This window comes from Vipera berus, assembly GCF_964194415.1.
Source record: "Vipera berus genome assembly, chromosome: 3".
Classification (NCBI taxonomy): domain Eukaryota; kingdom Metazoa; phylum Chordata; class Lepidosauria; order Squamata; family Viperidae; genus Vipera; species Vipera berus.
This window is the reverse complement of record NC_138204.1, coordinates 216,999,209-217,022,120: the sequence shown is the minus strand read 5'-3', so window position 1 is coordinate 217,022,120 and position 22,912 is coordinate 216,999,209. Positions and strand designations below refer to the sequence as shown.

The following is a 22,912-nucleotide window of genomic DNA, read 5'->3' as shown; positions in this document are numbered from 1 at the left end:
CTAAGGAGAAACTTCCTGACAGCAAGGACAATTAACCAGTGGAACAACCTGCCTCCAGAAGTGGTGAATGCTCCAACACTGGAAGTTTTTAAGAAGAGATTGGACAGCCATTGGTCTGGAATGGTATAAGGTTTCCTGCCTGAGCAGGGGGTTGGCCTAGATGACCTCCAGGGTCCCTTCCAACTTTATTATTATTATATAATTTTTATTCATTAAACATGAACCTCAGTCAACTGAACACTCAAATTGACTGGCGCTAATGGCTGACACGGGTTGCTGTCAGCATCCTAGGTATCAACCAGGTATCTCCTTAAAATGTAAGATGTTCCGAGTAGCGCAGTTGTTTGTAGCTTTGCTGGAGTTATTGCAGGAAGCTGCAATTTCTCGATGTGTTTTGCAAAGTTTTTGGACATCGTTCCCAGTGCCCCGATGACAATGGGTATCACTGTTACACGTTTCATCCATAATCGCGCCATTTCGATGGCCAGGTCGCAGTATTTCGTAATTTTTTCCAGTTCTTTTTCTTCGACTCTGGCATCTCCTGGTACAGCGATATCAATCAACTGTACGCTTCGGTTCTCTACGACTGCGATATCTGGCGTGTTGTTGTTTTTATTATTATCATTATCACTGGAGACTGATTTAAATCTAGGTAGTCCTCGATTTACAACAGTTCATTTAGTGAGGGTTCAAAGTTATGAGGGCACTGAAAAAGTGACCTACATTTTCATACTTACAACTGTTGCAGCGTTCCCAGGGTGAAATGATCAGAATTTGGACGCTTGCAACTGGTTCACATTTATGACGGTCGCTGCATCCTGGGGGGGGGGGAGTGTTCACGTGATCCCCTTTTGTGACCTTCTGCCAAGCAAAGTCAATGGGGTAAGCCGGATTCACTTAACGACCGTGTGACCAACTTAACTGCAAAGATTCACAATTGTGGCAAGAAAAGCCATAAAACGGGGCAAAACCCACTTAACAAATGCCTCGCTTAATAACAAAATTGTTGGACTCAATTGTGGTCGTACATTGAGGACTACCTGCAGTCAAACATGCCGTAAAACAAGGATTCTCAGTGTGTGGGGCATGAACCCACACTAATCGTGAGCAACGATACGAAAGACAGGGGGGAAAAAAGTCTGAATAATGGATGTTGCAGAATCTGAAAGGAGTGGAGAAAAATTCCAAAATACAAACACCTGGATAGAAGGAGAATGAGAGTGGCAAAAGAAATGCGGAAAAGATAGTTCCCGTAGTAATAAGTGCCTCGAATGCAATCCAAAAAACATCTGGGGAACCACTTGAACACCACCGGCCTTGACAAATTCACCATCAGTCAATTGCAAAAGGCAACTTGGAACAGCTTCCATCCTGCGGCAAGACCTTAACCCAGGGGTCTTCAGACCTGGCCCTTTTGTGACTTGTGGACTTCAACTCCCAGAATTCCTCAGCCAGGCACGCAATCCAAGGCATCCATGTCAAAGTCCCTCTGTGCCATGGCGGGGGGGGGGGGAAAGCTATCATTCCAATCAAACTATTACTTTTCCTTTGCAAAAAAAATATAAATAATTGTTTTGGAAAAGAACAGGAGAGATTTTCACGGACAAGTACGAAAGAATACAGGCAGGTTTAGCTGATGCACCGGTTCCAAAGTCTCTATACGCTGTGAACTCCTTCATTGCAACTTTGTTTCTTTAATAATAATAATAATGATGATGATGATGATGATAATGATGATGATGATGATAATAGAAACTGCACGATTATGGATAAAACATGTAACAGTGATACCCATTGTCATCGGGGCACTGGGAGCTATGTCCAAAAACTTTGCAAAACACATCAAGAAATTGCAGCTTCCTGCAATAACTCCAGCAAAGCTACAAAAAACTGCGCTACTCGGAACATCCGACATTTTAAGGAGATGCCTGGTTGATACCTAGGATGCTGGCAGCAACCCGTGTCAACCCTTAGTGCCAGTCAATTTGAGTGTTCAGTTGACTGAGTTTCATGTTTTATGAATAAAAGCTTTATATTTATTTATTTATTTAATTAATTAAATTTCTATACCGCCCTATTCCCGAAGGACTCAGGGCGGTTTACAGGGCAGCATAAAATACAATATAAAAATAATATAGAATTAAAATACATTAAATTAATTAAGCCCAGTTAAAACAACATTTAAAAAGCTAAAACCCCTTCAGTCCAGGCCTGATAGATCGAAAAACCAGGTTATAATAATAATGATGATGATAATGATGATGATGATGACGTTGGAATGGACCTTGGAGGTCATCTAGTCCAACCCCCTGCTCAGGCAGGAAACCCTATATTTTTCTTGGGCTCAGAGGGGTAAAGTGTTTCTCGATCTCTCCCGCCTTGGTCAAAGCAGAATTCAAAAGTGTTGCAGTGCTTGGAGAATAAATATCCCTGTAGTTCAGCCCCCCACTCGCCATTTAAGCTTCGTCTGGAGTTGCAGAGACTGACTGCAAGTCAAGGCACGGCTAGATTCCCCTTCAGGATTGCTTTAACTTCCGCAAATCTTTGCCAAGTAAATCAAATTGCTCATCCTTTTCTGGATAACAATTACCCAGACTCTGGCAGTTTCGGAGGACGAGAAGCCAGAGATTTATCTATCTTCAGTAATAAGCGCCCTGTCGCCCACCCCCTCCGCCCCCACCCGGTCTTTTTTCCAAGGGTCTTAAAAGTCTCCATGTACACAATTAACAGATTTCTCTACTCACGTCCCGGCATCATGAATGTGTCATTTGTCCTCTATTTCCCACATGCCGATAATCTGGGAGAAAGAAAGAAAGAAAGGCCACATCAGAACCGTTTCTCTGATAACCGATAGCTTTGCCACCGATTACAGTTCGTCTAGCGACCGTTTGAAGTTGCAAAGGTACTGGAAAAAGAGACTTACGGCCGTGGGTCACGTGATCAAAATTCAAGACACCTGACAACCGACTTGTACTTATGACGGTTCCAGTGATCCCCTTTTGGGATCTTCTGGCAAGCCAAGAGAATGGGGAAGCCAGATTTGCTTAAGGACCGTCGTTAAGTGGATCTGGCTTCCCCATGTCAGAAGGTCCCCAAAAGGGATTACATGACGCTGGGATACTGCGACCGTCACAAATATGAACCAGGTGCCAACTGTCTGAATTTTGATCACCTGTGAGGAACCTGCAATGGTCATAAGTCCCTTTTTCCAGTGCCGTTGTAACTTTGAACGGTCACTAAACGAACCCTTGTAAGTTGAGGACTTCCTGGGGAAGGGGAACACAGGGCCGCAGAGCATAGAACAGGGGTAGGCAACCTTAGCCCTTTTATGACTCGTGGACTTCAACTCCCAGAATTCCTGAGCCAGCCATGCTGAGGGGAAAGGGAGAGGTTTCCAAGCTGAGCCATGCTGGCTCAGGAATTCTGGGAGTTGAAGTCCAGGAGTCACGAAGGGGCCATAGTTCCCTCATGCTGGCCCAGGAATTCTGGGAGTTGAAGTCCAGGAGTCATGAAGGGGCCATAGTTCCCTCATGCTGGCCCAGGAATTCTGGGAGTTGAAGTCCAGGAGTCATGAAGGGGCCATAGTTCCCTCATGCTGGCCCAGGAATTCTGGGAGTTGAAGTCCAGGAGTCACGAAGGGGCCATAGTTCCCTCATGCTGGCCCAGGAATTCTGGGAGTTGAAGTCCAGGAGTCATGAAGGGGCCATAGTTCCCTCATGCTGGCCCAGGAATTCTGGGAGTTGAAGTCCAGGAGTCATGAAGGGGCCATAGTTCCCTCATGCTGGCCCAGGAATTCTGGGAGTTGAAGTCCAGGAGTCATAAAAGAGCCAAGGTTGCCTACACCTGGCATAGAAGAACAGAAACTTCCAGCTTCAGATCGGAAGATATGGAGAAACCTGGCCCAGAGGATCACCAAGAATCGGACACGGCTGAATGGATCCCCTGATCACCACTCACCAATATCCTCGGAGATTACTGCTTGCAACCAAACTGAATTTAAATGGCAGGAGTGCAGTTTTTGTTTTTTTGTTTTTTTAGAAAGACGCTTCCTATTGATGTGGTTGCTACTTGCAGAAACACTAGAAAAATGTCTCTATTCAATTGTCATCTGCTAAAATACAAAGTAATGTACTAATTTCAGGTCGATAAAAGAGAATATTATTGGAAGAAGAGAAAATCAAGGAAGGCTACTATGTGGAGTAAGGAATTATAGAAAGTAATTGTTATTGTTTGTAAATATAAACCCAGACAACAAACTGTTTACCAAATATTAATGGTGATTTTATATATGTATGTATGTATGTGTGTGTGTGTGTGTGTATGTGTATATATATATATATATATATATATATATATATATATATATATATATGTGTGTGTGTGTGTGTGTGTATATATGTGTGTGTGTATGTATGTATGTATATATATATGTATATGTATATATATATATATGCATATATGAAATGGCAAGAATGCAACGGAGACTCTCATTTGAAAAGGATTTGGCCTCAATTTTTACTCACAGATTTTAATTATTTTTTTCCCAATGTGATGGAAAAAAATACGCCATCTTATTATGAAAGGAAAAAATGAGCAGAGCGTACACTTTCGTTTCCACATTTTATGTGGCCAGGAAAATGGCAAAGAAGCTTCTGTACCCTTGTAAGTCTCACTCTTTAAAATGTGCGTAGTAAAAGTGCTATTAGGGATCAATTAGAGAAGCCCTGGCATAAAACTGTTCTGAAAAATTCCTGCTGCACCCCTTGAATTTGGATCACCAACGGCATTTCAGAAAATTGCCCTTTAACGTCCTATGTAGAGAATTTTTTTTGAAATATCAGCTGCCTGGGGAGAGACGCAGATATTCCTCAAGTATTGCTGGCATAGAGCTATGTCCAGGACGCAGTATATATTTTAATTTCATGTGTTTTATATTCTTTTTTTCGCTTTGAAAATGGCTGTTTGCAATTTGTCTTTCCTATGCTGCTCTATGACCACAGTAAGGATTTGACCCCAGTCCTTTAATGGAAACTACTTACAGTTGTTAGTCAACCGGCTACTTACTGCTATTTTCCAAAATAGCTGCAGGAAACCGATAAAGGAGAATATCTGTAGCTCAGGGGTCTTTGCACTTGATTATTTCCTTGCAGACCTCTCAGGACCCAAATTAAGTGGCATTGTCAGTGTTAAGGAATTTGTAGTGTGCAGAGGTCTCCTTGTGCTACCAAAGAGTTTGCACAGACAAGGAATGGTACTGAGAGCAGTAAAGTCACACAAGAATACACTGAGTTATAAAAAGCAAAAAGTATTTTACTTTGAGGTGGTGTAAAAACAAAAATGCACAGTCAAAAATAAACAGTCCAGGTCATAGACAATAGCAACAGTCCAAGGAGTAATCCAAACTACAAAGTCTTCTTACCGGTCCAGAGGTCAATACACAGTTCAGGTTTACAACAGTAGTAAACCAACAGCAGAGCAAAAACAGTAATAGTAGAGATCAGTGAATTCAGAGAGAGAGAGAGAAGCTACGTTCCTAGCTTCCTCTTATGGCCATGAGAACACTTACACACCCATTGGCCAATTAACAACTTAAAGACATAGCATTATGGTTAATATATTTTCAACCCAACATTGTAGGCTAGCACCATATGCCTAACATTCTCCCCTTTGGGTAGAATAATATATAACTCTTACAATCTTATGCACATTCTTTCACAATTAGCATTGTGTTTCACAGCACTTTGTACCTTCGTAAAATGGTCTGCAATATTTACATCAGATGGACAATACTCTAACTGTATTAATTTATCTTTGACACATTGTCTGACATTTAAATAACGAAGATCAGTATGTTTAGATCTTGTTCTTACTGCAGCATTATTAGCCATCTTTATCGCAGCTTGATTGTCCTCATATACAATGAATGGATCATTTACATTTAAACCCATATCTAACAATAATTGTTTGTACACTAGCAGTTCTGTACATAACACTGATAGACATGAAAATTCAGCCTCCATTGTAGATAAGCTTATGTGTTTTTGTCTAATAGATTTCCATCCAATTAAAGAATCACCCAACATTACAGCCAACCCTGAAGTAGATTTACGAGTGTTTGAATCAGAGGCAAAACTCGCATCTGCATATGCAGTAAGGATTAACTCACGATTTGGCTCTAGATATAACGAGTAGTGAATAGTCTGCTTCAAATACCTTAATACTCGTTTAGCTGATTGCCAGTGTCTAACAGTTGGATTATTGTTGTACCTAGCTAATTGATTTACACAGTAAGAAATATCAGGTCTAGTCCAATTACTCAGATACATAAGACTTCCTATCAAAGATTGGTACATAGTCTTATCAAATACAGGACTCTCAACATTAGTGTCCTTAAAATCCATAGCCATCGGAGTTTTAGCTGGTTTACACATTTCCATATTGTATCTCTTTAATAACTGAGATATCTTACTGGCTTGCGACACCTTAAAACCCCTATTTGTTTTCACAATATCTAACCCCAAATAGTGGCTAATTTCTCCAAGATTTCTAATTGTGAATTTAGTTTGCAATCTTGAAATGATAGTTTGTGCTTCTAACTCAGTTTTTGTTATTATTGCAATATCATCTGTGAATAATAAAATAAAAGATAATGCTCCGTTGTGTTCTCTTCTAAACAAACAAGGATCAGCATTACTGGCTACAAAACCTATTGCACTTAACTCATTAACTAAACATTTATTACACTCATAGCCTGATTGTTTCAATCCATAGAGGCTTTTCTTTAATTCCCAACAATCATGGTCTCTATCACTGGTCAATCCTGGTGGTATTCTTAAATAAATAGTATGTTGCAATGGAGCATGTAAATATGCAGTTTCAACATCTACATGGTTAACCATATATTGGTTTTTAGCCGCCCATACTAAAGCTGCTCTTAAAGTAGTTGCCCTTAGACTGGGTGCAAACACTTCGTCATAATCCTCAGTAGTTTGGGCAAAACCTTGTGCAACCAAACGTGCCTTATGGGTTATAGTTCCGTCTACACCCTTCTTTATTTTATATATCCATTTGCAACCTATAGCTTGCTCACCAGGTGGCAGTTTTTCTTTCTCATAAACATTAAGATCCTGCAAAGAATTCAACTCCCTGTTCATTGCAGCTTTCCATGATGCCTGTTCCTTTTCAGGATACATCCTGATCTCATCATAGTTAGAAGGCTCTACACTAACTTGACATACTACTAGCTTCATAGCGATCAGGTGGATGTCTGATGCGCGTTGAACGCCAAGGAATTACAGGGCTTTGAATTTCTGGCTCCTTTCCTTCCTCTGATTCATCTTTTATCTCCCCTATCTCCTCTTCATCTTTTATATTTACAGGAGATGCATTATCATTACTAGTTACGTTATCAGAGGAGTCCTCAAACACTAGAGGATCAGTATTAACAGTTTCTTGCTCTAACCTATCCCAACCAACGTGCTCAAGGAATCTTGCACTCGCACTGTTATATACATTAGTTGTGCCTCGTTCCCAGAAACGATAGGATCTGTGGTTAGCTTCATAACCTACAAAGTATAATTGCCTAGCCCTATGTTGGCCTTTACTCCTGAGTTGTGCAGGAATGTGGACCCAAGCTGGGGTGCCAAACGTGTGCAGGTAATCAAGGTTTGGTCTTCTACCATGCCATATAGTATATGGTATTTTACCAGTAGAAGTATTAACAACTATATTCAGAACATGGTTTGCACATTTTGCTGCCTCCCCCCACAGTCTATCTGTTAAGCCAGAATCTTGTAACATGGTTCTCATCATGGCTTGTAACGTTTGCCCACGTCTCTCAACAAAAGCATTATGTTGAGGCCTATATGGGGCTGAACGTTTATGCTCAATGCCAGCTGATTGTAGCATATCAACAAAACGCTTGTTTGTAAATTCAGTACCATTATCAGTAATTATGCACTGAACCTTTCTCTTTGTTTTTCTCTCCACGAACTTCAGCCAGTTTGCAAATTGTTGGAAAGTATCTGCCTTTGACTTAAGCAGATAACAAAAACCATAACGAGAGTAGTGGTCCAATATACTTAAAACATAACATGACCCTCCTAAACTTGGTTTCATGGGTCCAATTAAATCAGCAAACACAACTTCCAAAGGAACAGTTGTTTTGAAGCCGTTTATCCTGTTTGCAGGAGTTGCCTTGCTCTTTTCCTGATTACAGGCATTGCAATTCAAATACTTACTACATGGCTTCAGTTTAATTCCTTCTACTAATTCAACTGTTTTTCGTAGTGAGTTAAAGTTTACATGCCCTAACCGCCTATGCAATAAATGTATACATTCATCATGTGGCTTCTTGTTCTCACATATTGAGTTAGCTTTAACTGTACTAACCTGGTTACTTGTGAGAACGAATAAACCATTTTTCAAATTAGCAGTTACACAGGTTCCACTCCTCTCAATAGTGCATTGCTCCCCTCTGAATGTTACCACAAACCCAACTTTAACCAATTCCCTTACAGATAACAGGTTGAATCTTAGTTTAGGTATATATAACATAGGTAACTGTTCATCAATGCATGGACAATAGGAATTACCTTCACCAGAGGCCTTCATCCTCCAACCGTTTGCCAGTGAAACATATTGGTTGCTGTTTCTCATATTAATAAACCTATCCTTCACTTTAGTAATGCATTGTGAAGCCCCACTATCAACAACCCACAATTCATTGTTTCTGGATGTTGATTCACCAGAAACAGTCAAACCAACGCCCTTCTTAGCCTTCCCACTGCTATTCACATTCTGTTTTTTACCCTTTCTACAGAATTTGGCTATATGCCCTCTAGCCCCACAAGAATAACATTTCTTGACGTTGTAAGCAGTGGTGAATTGCTGCTCCTCTAGTGGTTGTGTCTCTCTCAGCTGGTCTCTGTCACGCCTCCTTCTGGACTCTTCCAGCAGTCTCCCAGTAATGTTAGTCAATGTCAGTTCCTCTCTGGTCAGGACTTCCAAAGAAGAAACATACCCATCATAACTCTCATCCAAAGATGACAGAATAATGTAGACCTGATGCAACTCTGAAAAAATCAGCTCCTTTTCATGAAGCTCTTGAAAAGTTGCCTTCATGTAATTTAAATGGGTCAGCATATCTCCATTCTTCTGCAGACGAGCCCTAAACAGCTTACGTGTAAGGTGTATATGTGCACCCACACTGTCACGAACATAAAGCCTTCGCAAAACATCCCAACACCTAGCAGCAGACTCCTCACCACGAATATGGACAAGCTGCTGGTCATTCAGTGTTAGTCCAATAATGCAAAGAGCTTTCTCGTTGCTTCGTTTAAAGTCGTCTAACTTCTTTACATCCTCTTCGTCATCTGGATCCCAAGCAGTAGTATCTGGTGGGTTATTTACAACAGCCCATAGTCCTTCCTTGCGCAAAAGCAAGCAGCATTTTGTGGACCAGGAAACATAGTTTGTCCCATCCAACCGGGTTATCCAGGAGATGCCTGACAACAGTTCCTGTGCCATTTTACACCAAATACAAACTCAGCTAGGAATACTGTGTGTACTTACTCTCAGTACAGGCCTGGGCCCATAACCAGTGTTAAGGAATTTGTAGTGTGCAGAGGTCTCCTTGTGCTACCAAAGAGTTTGCACAGACAAGGAATGGTACTGAGAGCAGTAAAGTCACACAAGAATACACTGAGTTATAAAAAGCAAAAAGTATTTTACTTTGAGGTGGTGTAAAAACAAAAATGCACAGTCAAAAATAAACAGTCCAGGTCATAGACAATAGCAACAGTCCAAGGAGTAATCCAAACTACAAAGTCTTCTTACCGGTCCAGAGGTCAATACACAGTTCAGGTTTACAACAGTAGTAAACCAACAGCAGAGCAAAAACAGTAATAGTAGAGATCAGTGAATTCAGAGAGAGAGAGAGAAGCTACGTTCCTAGCTTCCTCTTATGGCCATGAGAACACTTACACACCCATTGGCCAATTAACAACTTAAAGACATAGCATTATGGTTAATATATTTTCAACCCAACATTGTAGGCTAGCACCATATGCCTAACAGTCAGTGCTAGCTGATGTTGCCTAGTTTGGGTCATGAAACATCTGCAAGAAAACCACCAGGCTTAGAGAGCAGCGAGGGGAGGGGAAGGAAGGAGAGGAAATAGGGAAAGGAAATAAGAAAGGAGAGGAGGAGAGGAAATAGGGAGAGGAGAGGAGAGAAAATAAAGGAGAGGAGAGGAGAGGAGAGGAAGAGGTCCCTGATGACGTTACCTAGTTTGGGTCAGGAAACCTCTCCAAGAAAAGATCCCCGCTCAGGGACCACCGAGGTTCCAGGAAAAGCCTCCTGCTCCGTTGACCACAGATGCCCCCTGCAATTTCCTAGGCGCTCCCTAAAGTGCCTCTGATGGGGCTGTCGCACTGTCGCAGCAGGCGGTCCTTGCATCCAGCCCATCACGGAGGCATCCAGGCGTTGCCTGACATGTCCCCGGGCTGTGTCAGGATTGCATAAGGCACCTCGGGATGGCTGGCCTTGACAGTCCTTCTCGATGAACCCTAACCCTCCTCCGCGTGGAGGGCGGAAATTGCGCTCTCAAGAAGAGCCCACCGGCCCTAACTCCAAATGAGGGGGTCCTTGGCGCCCTCTGAGCTTGGTTGCTTTTTTGCAAACCCAAAGGGGCCTTTTTTTCAGAAGCCAGTCAGACTGTTTCTCTTCTGAAGACGTTTCGCTTCTCCTCCAAGAAGCTTCTTCGGCTCCGAACGGATGGTGGGGAAGGGAAGGATATAGACTCCTTGCAGAGAGCCGGTCATTTGCCTCCTTTTAGAGGGTCATTGAGGCCACCTGGAGGTCTTATCTGTCTCCTCGGGGTCACCTGAGAGTTGGAAATGGGTGTGGAGCCTTCTTGGAGCTGCTGAAAGGACCGGTAGACCGGAGATAGAGGATGTCGTATCCCTCCCCCTCTCTTGAGAGAGGGGTGTTCAGTTTTGACCTAGATGGCCTCTTTGACACCCCCCCCCCCTTGCAAACCAGCGGTCCTCTCTGTCCAAACTGTGGACTTTGCTGTCTTCGAAAGAGCGGCCTTCGTCTTTGAAAGGAAGATGGAGGTGCCGACTCTTGTGCCGACGGGCTGGCTCGCCTGTGTTCTGCCAGGTGTTTGTGAGGTGGCTGCTCTGTTCCCCTAATGTGCAGATCCGCACGTGTCTCATGGCATTGTGCCGCGTATAAGTACAGATCCTTTTATCCCCCACCATCCGCTCAGAGCTGAACAGGCTTCTTGGAGGAGAAGCGAAATGTCATCCAAGAAAAATAAGACAGTCCAGCTGCCTCTTGGGGGGAAAAAAAGAAAAAGCACCTTCGGGACAACCAGGATTGCAGACCTTTCGTTGCCCAGCGAAGGGAGGGGAGCTTGTGCAGGAGGGGGGGGGGGAGGACTGTGGGGGTCCCTGGTGCTCTCTGAGCTTGGTGGTTTTCATGACCCAACTAGGTTACATCATCAGTGCTAGAAGGGAGTGGAGCTGGAGGAGGAGGAGGAGGAGAGACTGGGGTCCTTGAGCTCTCTGAGATGGGCGGGTTTTTTGCAGACATTTCATGACCCAACTAGGTAACATCATCAGTGCTAGAAGGGAGTGAGGTGTGTGGAGGAGGAGGAGGAGGAGGAAGAGGAAGAGGAGGAGGAGGAGGAACAACTAGGTAACATCATCAGTGCTAGAAGGGAGTGATGTGTGAGGAGGAGGAGGAGGAGGAGGAGGAGAGGACTGGGGGGGTCCCTGGTGCTCTCTGAGATGGGTGGTTTCCTTGCAAATGTTTCATGACCCAACTAGGTTACATCATCAGTGCTAGAAGGGAGTGGAGCTGGAGGAGGAGGAGGAGGAGAGACTGGGGTCCTTGAGCTCTCTGAGATGGGCGGGTTTTTTGCAGACATTTCATGACCCAACTAGGTAACATCATCAGTGCTAGAAGGGAGTGAGGTGTGTGGAGGAGGAGGAGGAGGAGGAAGAGGAAGAGGAGGAGGAGGAGGAACAACTAGGTAACATCATCAGTGCTAGAAGGGAGTGATGTGTGAGGAGGAGGAGGAGGAGGAGAGGACTGGGGGGGTCCCTGGTGCTCTCTGAGATGGGTGGTTTCCTTGCAAATGTTTCATGACCCAACTAGGTTACATCATCAGTGCTAGAAGGGAGTGGAGCTGGAGGAGGAGGAGGAGGAGAGACTGGGGTCCTTGAGCTCTCTGAGATGGGCGGGTTTTTTGCAGACATTTCATGACCCAACTAGGTAACATCATCAGTGCTAGAAGGGAGTGAGGTGTGTGGAGGAGGAGGAGGAGGAGGAAGAGGAAGAGGAGGAGGAACAACTAGGTAACATCATCAGTGCTAGAAGGGAGTGATGTGTGAGGAGGAGGAGGAGGAGGAGGAGGAGAGGACTGGGGGGGTCCCTGGTGCTCTCTGAGATGGGTGGTTTCCTTGCAAATGTTTCATGACCCAACTAGGTAACATCATCAGTGCTAGAAGGGAGTGAGGTGTGGAGGAGGAGGAGGAGGAGGAGGAGGAGGAGGAGGAGGAGGAGGAGGAAAGGACTGGGGGGGTCCTTGTTGCTCTCTGAGACGGGTGGTTTCCTTGCAGACCTTTCATGACCCAAACTAGGCAACCTCATCCGTGCACATGGTTACCCACCCCCTTCTAACACTAGTGATATTACCTACTTGGGCAATGTGAAGTCTGCAAGAAAACGAGAGGACCAAAGACGCCCCCCCCTCAGTCATCACTGTCATCCTCCTCCTCCTCCTCCTCTCTGCAATCCCCCCTCCCTTCTAGCCCTGATGGTGTTCCCTAGTTGGGTCATGAGAAAGCGACAAGGCTGGAGGGCCCCCCCAGTTCATCCCTGAGCCACAAACGTTATATCCCTCACCCCAAATGCTGCACCGGGGGGAGGGGGGGCTCTCCAGGTGGCGAGGAGCCGTTCTGACTTGAAGACACGCAAATGAGTGGGGGGGGGGCTGGACAAGGCCCCTCCCCCTTCCAAGGTCCAGCTCTTCTGTGCACCGGACAGTGGGGGGGGGGGGAAACACTTCCAGGGGTTCAAAAGGGCCAGGAGGAAGATAAAACCTCGGAGTGGGGGGGAAAAAGTCCTTATCCTGGGATTGATCCTGGTTTCCGCCTGGCTTCCCCACAGCTGACCCCCCCCCCCGCGCTCCCCGTCTTCTGGCCCGCAGGGAGGGCAGGAGAGCAGCCGCTCCTCCTCCTCCCGGGACCCCCCAGGGCGGCCCGAGGGGTCTCACCGGATCCCCCCCCCCCGAGATGAGAAGCCAGAGCGGCCAAAGGTTACAATGTTGCAATCTTCAAAGCCTGAAAACGAACCTTCCAGGTTTGAAAACCCCCCCCAGGGGAAAGGAATGGATCGGGGGGGGTCCCGTCCCGGGTCTGGGGGCTCCCCTGCGACCCCCGGCTGCAACCCACCCACCCCCGCGCCCAGGTGCTCCCCCCGAGCCGGAACCGGCCCCCAAGAGACCCCCCCACCTGCCCCCCCCGGCCAGGCTGCTCCCCCTCCCCTCTCCCGCCCCCCGCTGCTCTGCGGCAAGAGGCGGACCGGGAGCCCTTCGCCAAGCGGGCGCCCTCCGGATTGGGGAGGGGGCTCCCCTAAACCGCTCGGGTGGGGGAGGGCGGCGGGAAAGGGGCCATCTGGGGGGGTCCCCGGGGGGGTCTTAGCTCGCCTCCCCCCTCCCCGCTCCCCCGGTCCCAGCGCCCGCGGACTCACCCAGCGCCCGGACGCCGCCGGCGGAGGAGCCGCAGCCGCAACGACGGCGCCCTCCCCACCCGCCCGCCCCCGCCGCCATCTTGGCCCGCCGCGCGAGGCATTGTGGGCGTGGTAGTTCTGCGCGCCAGGGAAGGGAGGGGGGGCTCCCCGCCTGCCTCCCCCCCTCTTTCTCTCCCTCCCGTTCTCGCGGGTCTGGAGGGTCGTGTGAACCCACTCGCGTGTTTAATGCGTTGCTTTCCCTCTCCCCCCTCCCCCCCGTCTCTGTTCGGGGGTCTGGTGTCCCTTTCGGGGCTCCTTGACCCCGGCCCAGCCCTGCCGAAGCGAGTGGGGAGTCCGGGTCCCCCCCCCCAGATTGCACACTGGGGCTCTTTCGGGCGGGGGCCAAGCCATGCAGGGGCAACGGGGGTGCATTCCCAGAGACCCCCCAACCCTATTATTATTATTATTATTATTATTATTATTATTATTATTATTATTATTATTATTATTATTATTATTATTATTATTATTATTAATTATTATTATTATTATTATTATTATTATTATTATTATTATTATTATTATTATTATTATTATTATTGCTAAGCACATTGGTTTGTGCTTAAATTGTAAGCCGCCCTGAGTCTTCAGAGAAGGGCGGGATATAAATGGGATTAAAATAAAATAAATAAAATTATTATTATTATTATTATTTATTATTATTATTTATTATTATTATTATTATTATTATTATTATTATTATTATTATTATTATTACAATAAATAATAACAAAGAATAACAACAATAATAATTTAATTATTAATAATATAATAACTCAGGTTGCCTGGACAGATTGAAAAATTATCTCGATTTTTAAAGAATAAATTTAGGAAGGAGATGATAGAAAAAAAATCTAAAAAGCACTGATGAGATACAAAGCTGAAATGGTCAGGGAAGAAAAAAATGCTTACCCCGGTGTTGAAAAGCATCTAGGGGGGCTTCGGGCATCCTTCCCTGGGGTTAACATGTTATATTCAGGATAATACAGCTGTCCCCGGGGGCTAAATGCATCAGATCATGGAGAGGAGGGTTTCTGGGCATAAACAGAGCGTCCCCAAGCAGAATCCGCACTCTATGCAGAACCTCAGGGTGTAACCTCCAGTTACGGCCACTAGGTGGTGTTGCTGCTCCGGGAGAGGTTAGAGCAGGGCTCTTCAGACTTGGCCCTTTTCTCACTTGTGGACTTCAACTCCCAGAATTCCCCAGCCAGCATGCTTTTAAAGGAGGGGGAGGGGAGTCCAATTCCCAGAATGACTGGCTGCAGAATTCTGGGAGCTGAAGTCCACAAGTCTTAAGAGTTCCCAAACTTGGCTACCCCTGGCAGAGGGTCTCCTGCTTAAGAGGGTGGGAGGGGGCTGGACTAGAAGACCTCCAAGGTCCCTTCCAACTCGATTACTCTGTTACTAGCCCCCCCCCCTCCCGGGTGTGTGTGTGTGTTAAAGCCTCTTCTCAGAGCCCCTCCCCTCCTTCTCTGGCTCTGCCAATAAAAAATTGGGGCTGTGCAACCCAGGTGGGACTTGAACCCACAATCCCCAGCTCCGGAGGCTGATGCCTTATCCATTAGGCCACTGGGCCCCCTTTCCTCAGCTCCCTCTCAGCTGCTGCTGCTGCTCCTGCAGCTAACGGGGGGGGGGGGGGGGGGGAAAGTGGGGGTGAGCCAGCCTTGGATGCAGCTGGAGACAAGCCCAGCCAGGCCACGAAAGCCCAGAGCTGGGTTTGGTAGGGAGTCAGCTTGTGAATCAGAATCACATTCAACCTTTGCCTTCAGAAATCATGAGCGCTCCATCCGTGGAGGTCTTTAAGAAGAGACTGGACAGTCCCTTGTCTGAGACAGTTTAGGTTCTCCTGCTTGAGCAGGGGGCTGGACTAGAAGACCTCCAAGGTCCCTTTCAGCTCTATTCTGTTCTGTTCTATTCTATATTCTATTCTGTTCTAAATATTCTATTTATTTTATATTCTATTGTATTCTATATCCTATATTGTATTATTCTATATTCTATTCTATATTCTGATTCTGTATTCTATATTCTATTCTATTCTACACTCTATTCTATTTTATATTCTATTTTATTTTTATTTTTATTCCATTTATATCCCGCCCTTCTCCGAAGACTCAGGGCGGCTTACAAACTGTTCTTAGTTGCGAAGTCGTGTCCGACCCATCGCGACCCTATGGACCACGTTCCTCCAGGCCTTCCTGTCCTCTATCATCTTCTGGAGTCCATTTAAGCTCAGGCCTCCTGCTTCAGTGACTCCATCCAGCCACCTCATTCTCTGTCGTCCCCTTCTTCTCTTGCCCTCCACCTTTCCCAGCATTAGGCTCTTCTCCAGTGAGTCCTTCCTTCTCCTTAGGTGGCCAAAGGATTTGAGTTTCAGCTTCAGGATCTGGCCTTCTAAAGAGCAGTCAGGTAGATAGATAGATAGATAGATAGATAGATAGATAGATAGATAGATAGATAGATAGATAGATAGATAGATAGATAGATAGTTGTTAGTTGCGAAGTCGTGTCCGACCCATCGCGACCCTATGGACAATGTTCCTCCAGGCCTTCCTCTCCTCCACCATCTTCTGGAGTCCATTTAAGCTCATGCCTCCTGCTTCAGTGACTCCATCCAGCCACCTCATTCTCTGTCGTCCCCTTCTTCTCTTGCCCTCCACCTTTCCCAGCATGAGGCTCTTCTCCAGTGAGTCCTTCCTTCTCATTAGGTGGCCAAAGTATTTGAGTTTCAATATATTCAATATATTCTATCCTATATCCTATATCCTATATCCTATATCCTATATCCTATATCCTATATCCTATATCCTATATCCTATATCCTATATTCTATTCTATTCCATTCCATTCTAAAGGATTGCCAAGCGAGTCAGGCTGCGGAAGGCAGATTTCAAAAAGGGTGGGGGGGGGAACTGGAGGCTGAGTTTCTGCCCAGGAAATATGGCCCAATCCAGTTAAAAAATGGACACCACAATGGTGGGATCAAAGCTCTACCTTTTTTATCAGACTCTACCCATTAAAAAAAAATTCACATGGTCCTCCACTTGCAACAGTTCATTTAGCGACCGTTCAATGTTACAACGGCACCGAAAACAGCGATTTAAGGGCGGTTTTTCACACTTAACAACCGTTGCAGCATTCCCCCGTGGTCACATGATTTACGTTTGGAGGCTTGGCAACTGACTCACATTTGCGACGGTTGAAGTTTCTCGGGATCAGGGGACACCCCCTTTTGCGACCTGCTGACAGGCAGTGGGGAAGCCGATTTCACTTAACAACCGGGCGACTGATTTAATGGCTTGCAGCGATTCCCTTCACAAATGTGGCAAGAAAAGTTTTGCAATGGGGCAAAACTCGCTTAACAAGTGTCTCGCTTAGCAACGGAAATTCTGGGCTAAGTTGTGGTGGTAAGTCCAGGACTGCCTGTAATAGTTTGGGGGGGGGGGATAAAGAAATCAGGCTGGGATCTCTTGAGAGTGCCTGGAGTCTTCTCCATCACATACAAACACAAATACACACACACACACACACACACACACACACACACACACCGGCTTTTTAATCACTATAAAATCCCCCTGAGATAGATCATCCCCCAGTTGTGGGTGATGCAAGATGCTCTGCTCAACAACATCATGGCTAAAGCGGGACTAGAACTCACGGTCACCCAGGGATCGGCCCAAAGTCACTCAGCGGGCTTTCATGGCTAGGGCAAGACTAGAACTCACTGTCACCTGCTTTCTAGCCTGGTTCCTTAACCTCTACTAAACTGGCTCCCTTTTATAGGATAATTTCTATTTATCTTATTTTTACAGAAGACAAATTCTTGCATCATTGCTTAAGTTGGCCGCAGCTTAATTTTGTCCCGCTTGTTTGCAGGCGTGGAGTTCTAATGCAGAGACAAATACCGTTATTTGTTTTTCAGACCAGGTGGGTCCATTTTGCTTAGGTCCAAATTCCTGTGGTGACACCTGAGACGTGGTGGGAGGCCAGCAGAGTTAGTCTATGGTAGCAAATGAGTAGCGGACTAGTTAGTGCATTTTCCAACTAACGCATTTCGTTTTTGTGTTAGCCTGCTAGTCAGGAAACCTTTGAATAAGGCTGGGGAGCTGGAGAAATTGCCCGATTCCTTCTGATTTTAAATCTTATATCCATACAGGGGGTCTTTGCTTTACGACCACAACGGAGCCCAAAATTTTCGTTGCTAAGCGAGACATTCGTTCAGTGAGTTTTACAGCCTTTCTTGCCACAGTCGTTAAGCAAATCACTGCAGCTGTTAATTTAGTACCCCAGTCGTTAAGTGAATCCAGCTTCCCCATGGACTTTGCTGGTCCGAAGGTCGCAAAAGGGGATCCCGTGATTCCCCGGGACGCTGCGACCGTCATAAACATGAGTCAATTGCCAAGTGTCCCCAAATTTAATTATGTGACCCTGGGGATGCTGCAGTGGTTTTTGTAAGTGTGAAAAATGATCATAAGCCGCATTTTCTGCTGCCGTTGTAACTATGAATGGTCACTAAACGAACTGTTGTAAGTCGAGGACTTCCTGTACACTCATACACGTAGTCCTTGGGTTACGGCACTGAAAAAAGCGACTTACAGCCGGCCCTCCCTCACATAACCGTTGCAGCATCCCCGTGGTCATGTAATCAAAATTCGGGCGCTTGGAAACTGGCATGTACTTGTGACTGTTGCACGGTCCCAGCATCACGTGATTGCTATTTGCAACCTTCCCGGCCCGTTTTGAGACCCCAAGACCCCCCTCTGCTCAACTGGCCACCGACTTTTGCAAAACGCCAGGCTGGCAACAGCACACGGGCCCCTGCTCTGCCCGGGTTTGGAGTCTTCCCCAAAAGCAGTTAATACGGATTTCATCCCCAACTTACAACGGTCTGCTTAGTGACCGTTCGAAGTTACAACCGCACTGAAAAAAGTGACTTATGAACACGCTTCGCACTTATGACCGTTCCTGTGGTCCCGTGATCAAAATTCGGACGCTCGTCAACTGACTCGTACTTATAACGGTTGCGGCGTCCCGGGGGTGGTGGTCATGTGATCCCCTTTTGCGACCTTCTGACAAAGTCCACAGGGGAAGCCAGATTCACTTAACGACCGTCTGACTAGCTTAACCACTGCAGCGATTCGCTTAACAACGGTGGCGGGGAAAGGTTGTAAAATGGGGCAAAACTCGCTTAGCCACCGTCTCGCTAAGCAATGGAAACGGGCTCCTCTGTGGCCGTAAACCGAGGACTCAACGTTTTTCTGCGGAAAAAAGAGGCAGGGCTCGCCGTCCACTTCCCTGAGTCAATATTGGCTCAGATATTTATAGGAAAAGTCTCAAACGGGCCGTTCTGTGCGGTTTCTTTGCGCAAGTTTCGTCTCCACGCTCGGGTTAGTGGCGTTTGCCGTGTTCGGTACAAAGCTTTACGTTTGTCGGATTTCGAAGGCATTTAGTCACGGCGGGTCCTTGTGAAACTTTCCTAATCTTACCGCATTGTCACAAACTTCCTGCAGCTTATCGGTTCAGTTTCGCAAAGGGAAGCGAGGCTGAAACCGTCCCGTGGATAATTTAATCCGTTCTAAAATTAGGTGCCTTGTTTTTAAGCTGGGTTGCTTAGTTCCCGGTTGACGCGGCGTCCGTAGCGTTATTTGTTTTCTGATAAGTGGTGTGGGGAGTCAGCCTCCTAGAGAAGGAAATGTTTAAGAGGGCAGAATATATTTGCCTAAAGGATTTTAAAAGCCCCCAAGTCTTTGTCCCAAGCAGAAACCCAAGTCTGCAGAATTGCAGATGATAGATAATCTTGTCAGAAAGACTGGAATCAGGAAACTGGGATTAGGAAGAAAGATCCCTAGAATCAACACCAAAAATCTAAGAGCCATCAGCCACAGCCACAGGGAAGCAGGATATGACCCTTGGGACATAATAGGATTAACCAGGGCTTTTTTTGTCATAGAACGCTCAGAACGGAGTTCCGGCACCTTTTTTGGATGGAACCTTGTAGGGTAGGCAAGGTGGGTTGTATGACATGTGTGAGTTCCGGCACCTTTTTCTTTTACAAAAAAAGCACTGGGATTAACCCACCACCATTAGAATACCAGAAAGGCACACTCGGACTCAGGTCAGAATACGTGACACAGGAAATGCAGAGCCTCAAACAGGAACAGGAAACGACTCCAAACAAAAGGCTCCAGAGGGTATAAAAACCCACTCCCTCCATGTGCTCACTCTCTTTTTTCTTCGAGAGCCATCTTCCTGTCTGGCTCTCCTCTTCAATAAACTGCGACCTTCTTTCTAAAGCAGTCTCCATGTTTGTTTATTCCCGAATTGGACTGAACCACGATGAAGACTTTTCCTTCAACAATGGGTTTCCTTTCCTATAGAACAGGGGCGCCCAACCTCAGCAACTTTAAGACCTGTGGACTTCAAGTCCCAGAATCCCCCAGCCAGCATGCTTTAAGAAGGAGGGCATCAACTTCCAGAAAAACCCAGACAGCATGCTTAAAAGGTGGGGAAGTCAACTCCCAGAATCCCCCAGCCAGCATGCTTTAGGGGGGGGACCTCAAATCCCAGATTCCCCCAGCCAGCATGCTTTAAGGGAGGGATTTCAATTCCCAGAATCCCTCAGCCAGAATGCTTTAAGGGGATGGGACCTCAATTCCCAGAATGGCTGGGGAATTCTGGGAGTTGAAGTCCACAAGTCTTAAAGTTCCCAAGGCTGCACACACACACACACACACACACACACACACACCTTTTTCTAAGGGGTCATGGCTGTTGCTCTCTAGGATTTAAAGGGGCCCTTCCCTATTTAAGGATTCCGCTATTTTATATTCTTCCGCCATCAGAGGGAATTTCTCCAGGCTGGCGGAAAAGGAGGGGAAGGGGAGTCTGCACTGTCCTCCTGCTGGGTCCTCTAAGAGGCCTAGCCAAAGATAAAGTGGGGGGGGGACGTAGAGGGAAATAGCGACCCCACGGCTGGTCACTCTCCCAGTCTTGGGGACCCAGTGCTATTGGCCATCTGGAGGTGCAGGGGTGGGAATTTCCAAACAAATCGGGATAATCCTTTTACTGGAAAGTTCTCTTCCCCCCCCCCCCACCAGACCCTGATCCGGGGAGGGGGGAGCTGTGCCAAGTGGAGCGGAAGCAACTCATAGAGTGTCCTTGCCGGAGGACCAAAACGACCTTCTTTGCCAGGACTGGCCACAAGCCCAGCAAGACTGACCGAGCAAGCCAGGAGTACATAATATAAGAGCGAAACTCATTCCTTACTGGCACTGATGCTGTTACCTAGCTGGGTCATGAAACGTCTGCAGGAAAACAAGCCAGCTCAGAGGACAGCAAGGTTCCCACAGGATCCCACCGTTTTATAAACGAGATGGAGACATTTGCATCAGGGAGATAGTATTATACCATGGACCCCACAGTCCTCCTCCTCCTCTTCCTCCTCCACCTTCTCCCCAATCTCTTTCCCTTCTAGCACTGATGATGTCACCTAGTTGGGTCATGAAACATCTGCAAGGAAACCACCCAGCCCAGAGAGCACCAAGGACCCTACAGTCCTTTCCTCCATCGCCTCCTCCCCTCCCTCTCCTTTCCTTCCCCTTCCCCTTCCCCTTCTCTTTCTCCTTCATTCTGGAAACCTTCATCCCTTCTATCACTGATGATGTTACCTAGCTGGGTCATGAAACGTCTGGAGGAAAACAACCTAGCTCTTTATCAATGAGATAATATTATACTAAGGACCCCACAGAGTCTTCCTCCTCCTCCTCCCTCCCTCCCTCCCTCCTGCTTTCCCTTCTCTCCACAAACTCCATTCCAGGACTGATCATGTTATCTAGCACTGAGGATCCCTCACCTGCTTTAAAAAAAAAAGGATTACAATTAGGGTTTATTTCCAGGAGTCACAGAAGGATTCCATTGCTATCACATCATCCCCACCTCATTATCATCACTATGAACAGTTCCCCACCCACCCTGAGCTGACAGAGGAGCCCCCCCCCCAGGCTGTCCTATGTGTCTCCCCTGCTTTGCCTCCTCCCCCTCCCCCTCCCCAAATAAACCCCCAAGGGTCTTTCCTGAGTCCTATTGCCCCCCCCTCCCCTATCCCCAGCTGCTAAACTGTCTGCCAGGATCCGGCCTCAGCCTGTTTTTATGAGTGCCTTATCAGCTCTTCTGGGATCAAGGGACAATCAAGAGGCAGGGGGCAGGGGGCAAAGGTCCCAACCAGCAGATCAATGGCAGTAAATTCTTGTGGGGGGGGCAGGAGGAGAACCCCCCCCCCGCAAGCAAAACAATACCCAAGCAGATTTCCTAGAAAGTATGAAAGGGCGCTCTGCAGGTCTCTTGCACTGTCAGCACAGAAACACAGAGGGGACCTTGGAGGTCCTCTAGTCCAACCCCTTGCCAAGGAAGGAGACCTTATCGCATCCCGGACAAATGGTTGTCCAATCTTTTCTCAGTGATGGAGCAGCCACAAATTCCAGCAAACCCTACAAGGACTACCCCCCAATCTCTCCAGGGCGCATGCTGGCCAGGGAATTCTGGGAGTTGAAGTCCACACACCTGATCTTAAAAGTTGCCAAGGTCGAGAAAGATGCTCCAGAATCTTCTTCGGGTTGTATTTTGAGCGGCTTCCCAGTCAGATCTATCTTTCTTTCTTTCTTTCTTTCTTTCTTTCTTTCTTTCTTTCTTTCTTTCTTTCTTTCTTTCTTTCTTTCTTTCTTTCTTTCTTTCTTTCCTTCTTTCTTCTCCTTCTCCTTCTCCTTCTTTTTTTTAGGGGGTGGGGAACAGCAATTTTGTCCTCGTGGACTTCAACTCCCAGAATTCCTGAGCCAGCCAGGCTGAGGGGAAAGGGAAAGGTTTCCAAGCTGAGCCATGCTGGCTCAGGAATTCTGGGAGTTGAAGTCCACAAGTCATGAAGAGACCACAGTTCCCCCATGCTGGCTCAGGAATTCTGGGAGTTGAAGTCAACGAGTCATGAAGGGGCCATAATTCCCCCATGCTGGCTGAGGAATTCTGGGAGTTGAAGTCCACCAGTCATAAAAGAGCCAAGGTTGCCTACCCCTGGGGGATCCCACTCAGTAAATTAATCAGTTCTGATAGTTTCCAAAGT

General features: G+C 46.5%; 1 protein-coding gene across 2 annotated transcripts in view; it reads right to left on the bottom strand.

The window, feature by feature from the left end:
* The window catches only part of EFR3A (EFR3 homolog A), a 51,987-nt gene extending 38,170 nt beyond the window's left edge, over window positions 1–13,817 (bottom strand). For both annotated transcript variants that reach the window (XM_081323532.1, XM_081323533.1), the window contains exons 1-2: window positions 13,762–13,817; window positions 2,745–2,797 (exon numbers count right to left, since the gene is read on the bottom strand). In XM_081323532.1, coding sequence (XP_081179658.1) covers window positions 2,745–2,757 — 13 coding nt within the window. In that variant the 5' untranslated portion in view covers window positions 2,758–2,797; window positions 13,762–13,817. The remainder of the gene's footprint in view (window positions 1–2,744; window positions 2,798–13,761) is intronic.
* Between the last annotated feature and the right edge of the window lie 9,095 nt (window positions 13,818–22,912).